This window comes from Bos indicus, chromosome 28 (assembly GCF_029378745.1).
Source record: "Bos indicus isolate NIAB-ARS_2022 breed Sahiwal x Tharparkar chromosome 28, NIAB-ARS_B.indTharparkar_mat_pri_1.0, whole genome shotgun sequence".
Taxonomy (NCBI): Eukaryota; Metazoa; Chordata; class Mammalia; order Artiodactyla; family Bovidae; genus Bos; species Bos indicus.
This window is the reverse complement of record NC_091787.1, coordinates 24519750-24530423: the sequence shown is the minus strand read 5'-3', so window position 1 is coordinate 24530423 and position 10674 is coordinate 24519750. Positions and strand designations below refer to the sequence as shown.

General features: G+C 34.2%; 1 protein-coding gene across 6 annotated transcripts in view; it reads left to right on the top strand.

The window, feature by feature from the left end:
- HERC4 (HECT and RLD domain containing E3 ubiquitin protein ligase 4) overlaps positions 1-10674 on the top strand; it is a 127602-nt gene that overhangs the window by 102251 nt on the left and 14677 nt on the right. For 3 of the 6 annotated variants that reach the window (XM_019953894.2, XM_070782132.1, XM_070782135.1), the window contains exons 16-19: positions 3-26; positions 1984-2082; positions 3894-4061; positions 4288-4431. In XM_019953894.2, the coding sequence (XP_019809453.2) occupies positions 3-26; positions 1984-2082; positions 3894-4061; positions 4288-4431 (435 nt within the window). The remainder of the gene's footprint in view (positions 1-2; positions 27-1983; positions 2083-3893; positions 4062-4287; positions 4432-10674) is intronic. The other 3 variants (XM_070782131.1, XM_070782133.1, XM_070782134.1) reach the window with 3 other exon arrangements.

The window sequence follows — 10674 nt, the reverse complement described above, 5'->3', positions numbered from 1 at the left end:
AGGATGTCAACCATGGATTAACTGAGGTAAGTTTGGTGTAATAAAGTCTCCTGTTCAGAGTAAGATACACTCTGTGTTGTCTTAAGTGATTGGAGATCCCAAGCTTCCTCTTTTTTGTGACTGTAAAACATATATATATTTATATATATATATATATGAATGAGTGTATAGAACTTGCCCTATATAACATTTCAGAGGAATTTTCTGAAGAAAATTAGACCCTTTTTTCTTTAGTTAACATTACACCTATATGATGCCTTTCAACAATGTTTTAAAATATTTCCTATCCTCTTAAAGTCTTTCAGAATAAAATTTATAGTGTCCTCAGAATACAAAAAAAGCAAACTTGTAAAATTTAACAAAGGCTTACACAGAAGGCAGAAAATATTTTATGTTAGAGAAGTGGAATTATCTTCAGTTTTTAAACTAATAATTGATATTCAACATGGTCATAAAATTGAATAAACTTTCAAGGTTCTAGCATTTTGGCTTACATAATCAACAATCCTGAATCACCTTTTTTTTAACACTTGGGAATTTTGTATTATACTTCTATTATAGACATTAGGTTTTGTTGTTTACTTTGCTTTTTTTCCCAGCACTTGAATCAGTGACATATTTAGAATTAGTTTCAAATTATAGGCCCAGCATTGTTTGCTTCCTCACCCTCAAATAGAAGCAGCATATAAAATTATGAAATCAAAGAATGCTGGGGCCGATGAGGACTTTAGAAATTGTCTCAGTCTTCTAGTTTCAGAGTAGTAAAAAGACTAGAAAAGTCATCAATAGCTGGTTAGTGACAAATACAGAGTGGAGGGTAAAATTGTCATATGAAAAATAGCCAAGAATGACAATTTACTTAAGGATTAATATAACTCAGCATGTTGTCTTACATGTTGAGAACAATGAATTGATAATCTTGTGTTCTATATGGATTAGGCACTATTGAATTATTTCATTGTTTTTGATAGCTATAGTTAAAAGAAGCCTGGACAAATTGAAATATATTTAAAAGATGGCAGTTGGGATGAAGTAGAGTTGGAAACCATATTATTTTTCAGGGTGGTTGGAAAAACTGGGCATATTTAGTGTGGAAAAAAGACAACTTAGGGAGAATATGGCAGCATGAAGTATCTAAACCATATAAACTTCCCTCCTGGGGCAGAATGAAGACTGAAATAGAAAACAAAGTGATACATAGAAATGCAGATTCAGATTTAATATAAAAAGCTTTCTAATAACTTAAAGAGAGTGGCTTCATGGTGTATTAAGTCTTCACTGGAAGCCTTATAAGGAGAAGGGACTCTGTGTCAGAAGTAGCACAAAAATTTTGCTTTATTGGATACATGGTAGAAATACATCCTCTAGCTGATCTGTGACTGGCAGTTCATAGCTCTTTGTATTTTTCTGGCCTATTAAAAACTTTGCAGTCAATCACTATTTCATCTGCTAGGATAAATAATAAGGCGAATAATATCAACTATTATTGATCAGCTTTGTAGGTTGACAGAAAATAATAGTGCTAATCATGCTTATTTTGTATGTTGAATGACAAATTTTGGGGCTCACAATAATGTTGGCACCCTATGGCATGCAGTAAATATGAATAAGTAGGTTGCTTATCATTGGCCTCAGTTGCTAGAGTAGCCCTAACATATGAGAACGGGGTACTGTATTTAACAGAGGAGCCCCAAATTTAGAATATATTTCCAATATAGTTCACTGAAACTTCTAGTTTAATATAGGTTAAGCAAAAGATACCTGTAATTTACAATTTTATGGGTTCCTAAGTATACAATTCTCTCCCAAAATTGGGAATTAGGGTTCTTTATTCCAGTGCTTCATCTAATTATCAGTATAATTCCTGAATGACACAAAGCAAATAAACCAAGAATATGATCAACTTTACACAAGAAATGACAGTACTTATAAGAAATATGTCACAAACCAGTTTGTACTAATAAGCTAATTTTTTATTTCCAGTTGGCAGATATCCCGGTTACAATCTGCACATATCCATTTGTATTTGACGCCCAAGCAAAAACTACTCTGTTACAAACAGATGCAGTCTTACAGATGCAGGTAAAATGTTGTATAGTACTAGTTTAACTTGAGAGTAGTTTTAGAATTGTTTCTGTGGTTTTTTCTTAAAGTAAATATTTGAAATGTCTTTGGGGATACTTTGTACCTTTGTAGTCTTGTCTTTTGCAAAGGTACTTTTACCAAAGTATCTTTAGTACTTCTAAGACTATTGGATGTAAATTGTGCATTCTTATAAGGGATACTTAAATATATTTAAAAGGAAATAGAATAATTTATATAGAATATAAGGAAATAGAATTTAGATTTTTATCATTTTATATTTTAAAATGGTATAATCTTTCATCACAGAAATATGTAGCCTTTATAAACAGTTTGATTTGTTTCCTTGATAAAATGTTGGTTTGTTTCAAATCTTGCTGTATTATGTATTCCCTACCTATGTACTTAGTAGAAGATGAAAGTGAGTAAAGATGAGATGATGTTAGAGTAGGAGGCATTTGATCACATGTTGGGAGGAGGGTGTGAAATTTCTGTGAAGAATGTTTTAGTAATAATAAGGTGTTTTGAGGTTGGTTGTCTCCTCCTCTTTGCTCTTTTCCTCCCCCCACTTATGTTGAGTGTTTTTTCCTTTATAATGAGAATTTTAAAAACTAGTTTACATTGTGAATGTGAAGGAATACAATAGTTTTACTTTTACCTTTTGAACTTGTAAATTAAAAAGGTTTTGAGTTTTTTTCCTCTGATAGAGAATATCAGACTATAGAGCTGAGGACTAAGAAAGGATGAGATGAGACCTTGGGTACTTGATATTCTAAAAATGCTTTTAAAAATTACCCCCGTCCTACTTTTGTTAGCAGTTTTTATTCCTTTAAAATAAATGCATTTGATGTTCTAAATTCTTTCATAGTTTTAAACAATAAATAATACAAAGAGGAATTTTAGAGCTGCACTTATTTCTGTTTTCATCAATGGAAGAAATAAGTATTTTTTGCAAGGTTCTATACTATCAATTGGATTGCTGGGTTTTTCCAGCAGTCTTTGTTAAAACAATTACTTGGTGCTTTCGATGTACGATATTTCATTTTAGAACAAGAACACAAAGAAAATCACAGGAAAAAACAAAAATAAAAGCTTTAAATTGGTAAAAGCCAAATGTTTGGAGTGTGAGCACAAAAGGTGATCACTTTGAGCTTCCCTGGTGGCTCAGCAGTAAAGAACCTACCTGCAGCGCAGGGTCCTGGGTCGGGAACATGCCTTAGAAAAGGAAATGGCAACCCACTGCAGTATTCTTGCCTGCGGAATCCCATGCAGAGAGGGACCAGGTGGGCTATAGTCCATGGGGTTGCAGAAGAGTCAGACAGAACTTAGTGACTAATAACAGTAACATTGTGATCAATCTACTAGATGACTTTCTGTAAACCTTTTGGTTGACCAGGCTGTTTCTTATTCTATGGAAAGGTATGTTTTAATGCAGTTTTCTTTTTCTCCACACTTTCCATCCTAGTTATTTTTTGAGAGACAACAGTGTTCAGGTTTATCATTATTATTATAGTTCCATGCTTATTTAATGGTATCATCAGTTATACATTACTACAAAAATTTCAAAAGGATAGTTTTTTTCTTAGAATATAGTTTTTTAAGCTCTGATGCTGTGTTAAATACTGTGTTAGGTGCTATGTGAATTCAATAATACAGTAATTTGTTTTTTTTATTGTTCAGTTGCTAAGTCATGTTCAACTCTTCACAATCCTATGGGCCGTGGATAGCTATAAATAGGTAGAGGTTAGCTTATCCAGTCATAGTAGCTTCTTCCTAGCATTGTTGTTAAATTTTTAATTTTTGTTTTCTAGATGGCTATTGACCAGGCCCACAGACAGAATGTCTCCTCTCTTTTTCTCCCAGTGATTGAATCTGTGAACCCTTGCCTAATTCTAGTGGTACGTAGGGAAAATATTGTAGGAGATGCAATGGAAGTCCTTAGGAAAACAAAAAATATAGACTACAAAAAGCCACTCAAGGTAATTTAACATTTTCTGTTGTATAATTGGAACTTTTATTCAGAAAATATGTTTAAAGTTTTCCTGTTTATTTTTATAGTATCTTTGAATCTTAATAAAAATATACTTAAACAAAATTATAGCTATTAATTGCTGAACATTTATTCATAATAAATAATGTATTATAGAGTCTCCAGAATATACTTTTCATTTCTTTACACTCAGTGTTTGCATTATCCTCTTTTAGGTTATATTTGTTGGAGAAGATGCTGTTGATGCAGGAGGGGTACGCAAAGAATTTTTCTTGCTTATCATGAGGGAATTATTGGATCCTAAATATGGCATGTTTAGGTATTACGAAGATTCCAGACTCATTTGGTTTTCTGATAAGGTAAAAAGTCCAGCCATCTAAATTACTTTTGTAAATAAAGACACACACACCCCTATATATTTCAGCTTAACTCAGTAACTTACTAGATTCCTAACATTCACAGATCTGTTTTATTACAATTTTAAAAATCATAAACTTGGATTTACAGTCATTAAAACAGATTATGCTTATCACACATTTCAAATTAGCAAAAGAAATTAAGGAATGGTCAGCCTGAAAAATGATGTTGACTGTTCTGCTGAGTTAGATTTGAGGATTGAATAGCTACCAGATTAACTTTCATTCTGGGGAGAATCAATTTATCGTTAGGGGTCATTGATTTCTCTCCCGTGTCATATAGGGCAGAGATAACTATGCAGCAAATGATATTTCATGATCTAAGTTCTTCCCATCACATAAAGTCAATGCCTACTCACTTACCTATTTTCCACTGCTATGCGTGCATACTCAGTCACTAAGTCAGGTCCAACTCTGTGCAACCCAATGGACTGTAGCCCACCAGGCTCCTCTGCCCATGGGTTTTTCCAGGCAAGAATACTGGAGTGGATTACCATTTCCTTTTCTAGGGAATCTTCCCAACCCAGGGATCAAACCCACGTCTCCTGTATCTCCTGCATTAGCAGGTAGATTCTGTACCACTGAGCAGCCTTCCACTTTCTAGCTAAAACTGGCAGAGGCAGAGTTGGGTAGTTATGACAGAGCCCCTGTGGCCAACAAAAGCTAAAATATTTACTATCTGCCCCTTTACAGAAGAAGTTTGCTGGCCCCTGATTTAGAAACTGTAAGTGAAATGGGTGGTTCAGTTTGTAGAACTCTTGAGTTGAAAGAAATTGAATTATGTACTATTTGTTCTAAAAACCTTAATATATTATTTAGTCATTTCTTCCAGGAGACTGTCCTTTGTGATGTTAGCAGTCATGATGATCAGTGCCTAGGCTAAATTTATTAGGGGTTGCAAAATGATGCTACTCTTAATTCTGACATTTCTTTTTCATTTTTGTAGCTTAAATACTTGTAAGGAAATTTCCTCATCTACTATTTGATCCTTAGTAATACAGTTCATATGAGATCTTTTACATTCTGTCTCCGTAGTTACTTATTTTTCACAAGAATGAATCTGTTCATTAGCATACCAGGGGTGACAGTTCATTTTTTGATTTTGTTTTCAAATGTTATTATATATTCATGGATTAAACATATTTGATGTTTTTCAATCCATTGCTGTATGCTGTGCTCAGTCGCTTAAGTTATGTCCAACTCTTTGCAACTCCACAGATCATTGCCCAACAGGCTTCTCTATCTGTGGTATTACTCCAGCGAGAATACTGGAGTGGGTTGCCATGCCCTACTCCAGGAGATCTTCCCAACCCAGGGATCGAGCCTACATCTCTTGCATCTCCAGTGGATTCTTTCCTGCTGAGCCACCAGGGAAGCCCTTCAATCCATTGCAGTTATTATCTTTATTGGTATTATCCCATTTTTGTCAGAAGAGCTCTTCCACTTGGCACCTGAGTCCTTTTGATATAGTCTTAATACTCTGCTTCCTAGATAATAATACTCAGGCTTCCCAGGTGGTACTAGGGGTAAAGAATTCTTGTGCCAATGTAGGAGACGTTAAGAGACATGGGTTCACTCCCTAGGTTGGGAAGATCCCCTGGAGGAGGGCGTGGCAACCCACTCCAGTATTCTGACTGGAATAATCCCATGGAGAGAGAAGTCTGGTGGTCTGCTGCAGTCCATGAGGTCACAGAGAGTTGGACACAACTGAGTGTCTGAGCACTAATACTCTTTTAAGTAATTTCCTTGCTACCTGGTGTACTTGGTATGATAAAATGTTCTAGACTTGTACATTACTGCCTAACAATATCAGCCTTTCAACCAATATTATGATAACTGTAAAAACAGTTGACCCTGGAACAATAGAGATTTGAACTGTGTCTTTTCACTTATATGCAGATTCTTTTCAACAACTATATACTGTGATTCTACACTATCCTCAGTTGGTTGAATCTGCAGATAAAGGACCAGCTAGAAGATTATACTCAAGTTTTCAAGTGCACAGGGGATCAGCATTCCTAACCCCTGAGATGTTCAGGGGTCAACTGTAGTTCTAATTGTTTTGCAAGGTTTTTTGCCCCTTGAGTATACCCTAGGAGAGAGGCATGTTCGTTAGAAGGTTAGAGTAGGGGGAAGGGTGTTGGAATCTTGAAGAAGAAAGAAGAGTGAAATAATAACCCAAGGGAGTGGATCTCTCTTACCTTTTCAGTTATATCTTGATTTGGACAATAGGAGCCCAATGGAGCTGGCTCCTACTTAGTGTACTTTTGACATGTCCCCATTTTTCTTTCATTATTCTTTAAATTTGGTATACAATTTGGTACAGAAAATGTTCCATGTGGTTTTGTGTTTTCCATACCCTAGTCCTGACACTAGCCATTTCTTCTAAGGGCCCTGGCTTCTTTAAGTTTAAAATGGTACTTAGAAGTTCACTTGTGGATGCTGAGTGTACTCACGCCTCAGAGACAGTGTAGGAAGGAGGGAGGAAATCAGAGGGCCGTTTGTTCTTTTTAATTTAATATTATTTTTTAATGAGGTAAAATTTATAAAACTAAGTTCTTCCTCTGAAGAATTTTTTAAATACACAGTTCAGGGGCATTTAGTACATTCACAGTGCTCTGCAACCCTCACCACTATCTAGTTCTATTTCATCACCTCAAAATGAAACTTGTAGACATAGCAGTTTCTCCCCGTATCCTTTCAGCCTCAATCACTGCTTTACTATCTTTTTCCATGGATTTGTCTGTTCTTGATATTTGCTGTTAAATGGCCTTTGGTATCTGACTTCTCTCATTTAGGATAATGTTTCCAAGGCTCATCCATTTGTATCATGTGTCAGTACTTTATTCCTTTTTGTAGCTGAATAATGCTCTGTTGTATAGCTGTACCACATTCGTTTATTCGTTCGTTAGTTGATGGAATTTTGGGTTGTTTACCTCTTTTGGTGAAATACTCTTGAATAGTACTAGTATGAAAACTTGTGTGCAAGTTACTGTTTGCAGTTATTTTGGATCTGTACTTACGAGTGGAATTGTTAGGTGATGTGATAATTCTGTTTGACTTTTTTGAGGAACCACCAAATTGTCTTCCACAATGGCTGAACCATTTTACATTTCCATTAGGAATATATGAGGATTCCAGTTTGAACATTTGCTACTTTCTTTTTTAAAAAAATATATTTAAAAATGTATTTTATGCATGTATTTATTTCTTCTTACTATAGTGGGTTTGAAGTGATATTTCATTGTGATTCAGTTTGCATCCCCTGCTGACTAATGATGTATTTGCTTGGCCATTTGTATACCTTCTTTAGCAAAATGTCATTTTTAAGTTGGATTTTTATTGTTGTAGTTTTAAGAGTTCTTTTATGTATTCTGGATACTAGATTTTTGAGAAATATATGATTTGCAAATATTCTCTTCCACTATGTGAATTAACTCTTCACTTTCTTGATAATATCCTTTGATATCAAAAGTTTTAAATATTGGTAAAGTCTTTTCTCAGTCTGTTTCATATATTGGTGCTTGTGCTTTTTGGTGTTATAACTAAGAAACCATGGACAAATTTAAGGTCATGAAGATTTACCCCTGAGTTTCTTAGAAGAGTTTTATAGTTTTTGCTGTTATTTTTAGGTCTTTGATATATCATGAGTTCATTTGACTATTGTTTGAGGTAAGAGTTCAACTTCATTCTTTGTATGTTAATACCTGGTTGTCTCACCATTGTTAAAGAGACTAATATTCTTTCCCCATTGAATAGTCATGGCATCCTTGTTGAAAATTAATTGTCCATCATTATATGGATTTATTTCTGGACTCTCAATTTTATTCAGATGATGTATATGTCTGTTCTTATGCCAGTACCACACTGTCTTGTTTACTATAGCTTTGTAGATTTTGAAATTGCAATGTGTGAGTCTTCCTACTTTGTTCTTCCTATTCAAGATTCTTTTGACTATTAGGAATCCTTTGCAATTCTGTATGAATTTTACAGTTAGCTTTCCATTTCTGCAAAAAAAGAAAAAGCCATTGAGATTTTAATAGAGAATACATTGAATTTGTACATCAGTTTGGGAAGTATTGTCTTCTAGTCTATGGACATGGGATATCTTTCCAGTTATTTAGGTCTTTTAATTTCTTTCAGCAACATTTTGTAGTTTTCAGTGTACAAGTCTTACGCTTCCGTGGTTAAATTTATTTCTAATTATTTTGTTTTTTTTTGATGCTGCTGTAACTGGAATTGTTTTCTTAGTTTTAGTTCATTGCTAATGTGTAGAAATACAGCTGATTGTTTTCTGTGTTGATCATGTGCTAAATTCATTTATTATATCTAATAGTTTGTTTTATGGACTCTTTAGAATTTCTGTTTACAAGATCGTGTCATCTATAAATTCAGTAGGTTTAATTTTACTCTTTCTTTCCTATTTGGATACTTCTATTTCTTTTTCCTATCTAATTGCCCTGCCTTCAACTTCCAATATGTTTTCAAATGCAAATAGTGAGAGTGGACATGCTTCTCAATTTTTCCTGATCTGCGTGGAATGTCAGCTGTGGATTTTCATAAATTCCTTGAATCATGTTAAGGAAATTCACTTCTATGCTTAGTTTGTTGAGTTTATTTATCATGAAAGGGTGTTAGATTTTATTCACAATTTTTTTCCTGCATTAGTTGAGGTGATCATGTGGTTTCTTTCCTTCATTCCATTATGTGATGTATTACATTGGTTGATTTTCTTATGTTCAACAACCTTGCATTCCTGACCATTCACTTGGTCATGGTGTGTAATTCTTTTTATATAAGCTGCTGGATTCAGTTTGCTAGTATTCTGTTGACAATTATTCTGTTATTATTAGGAATACTGCTTTATGGTTTTCTTTGGGGGGTGTGTGTGTGTGAAAGATGTCTTTGTCTGGCTTTGTTATCATGGCATCCCTAACCTGATAGAATGAGTTAAAAACTGTCTCCTTCTCTTCCTTTTCTAAGAAGACTTTGAGATTGATAGGTGTTAATTCTTCTAAATGTTTGGTAGAATCTGGTCTCAGGCTTTTGTTGGCAGGTGTTTGATTGATGGTTCAATCTCTTGTTAAAAGTTTCTTTAGGTTTTCTAATTCTTCTTATATAAGTTTGTGTGTTTGTAGGAATTTATCCATTTCATCTATATTGTCTATTTTGGTGGCATTCGTTATTCATAATTGTGGCCTAATTACTCATTATTGTCTTATAATCCTTTTTATTTTTATAAAGTCAGTAGTAATGCCCACACTTTCAGTCCTAAATCTAGTAAGTTTTCTCTCTTTATTTCTCGGTCATTCTAGTAGAGGTTTGTTAATTTTGTTGATCTCCACTTTAACCTTTATTATTTTCCCCGTCTGCTAGGTTTGAGTTTGGTTTACTCTTCTTTTTGTAGTTACTTAGGATGTAAAGTTAAGTTATTTGTTTGAAGTATTATTTCTTTTTAAATTTAGATGCTTACAACTATAAAAATTTCTTTTTGAACACTGCTTTTCCTGTCGTCCATAAGTTTTTGTATGATGTGTTTTCATTTTTAGGAGTTAAAGTATTTTCTGATTTCCCTTGTGGTGGTACCTTTGACTAATCTTTTTTAAAAGTGTGTTGTTTAATCTCCACATCTCTGTGAATTTTCCGTATTTCCTTCTGATGTTGATTTCTAGTTTCATTCCATTATGTCCTAGAAGGTTTATTTTATGATTTTATTCTTTTAAAATGTAGCCATTTAAAGTTAATCATTTATTGGCTTTATTTCTTATTCATCTAGTTTTCTTGTGTTTGTTTCTTTTGTTTTTTCCTTGTAATTCTTGGCTGTTTATTATTTTAGAATGTGACACTGAAATGCTACCTAGATACTTTTGTGTCTGGGCATATGCACATTTATGTTTAGGGACCCCACTCGTAAAGTGATTAGGTAGAGGTCTTTGAAGGATGAACCTGCCTATGTCAGCATGTGTAAGCTTTTTACCCTTTGTGTTTACAGGCATGGTTGTAGCCCTGGCTGTCAGTGTTCTTCTAGTAGTGTTCCAGACACTGGAAAGGGAAGCTCGGATTCCCATTGTTCACTGTATAGACTTCCATTTGATCCCTTTGTTTTTGAAGCAGGACCCCGAGCATCAGTTGTCTCAGATTCCAGAGCTTCTTTGATTCATCCTTTCTAGAAAGTCAGAGGCCTCT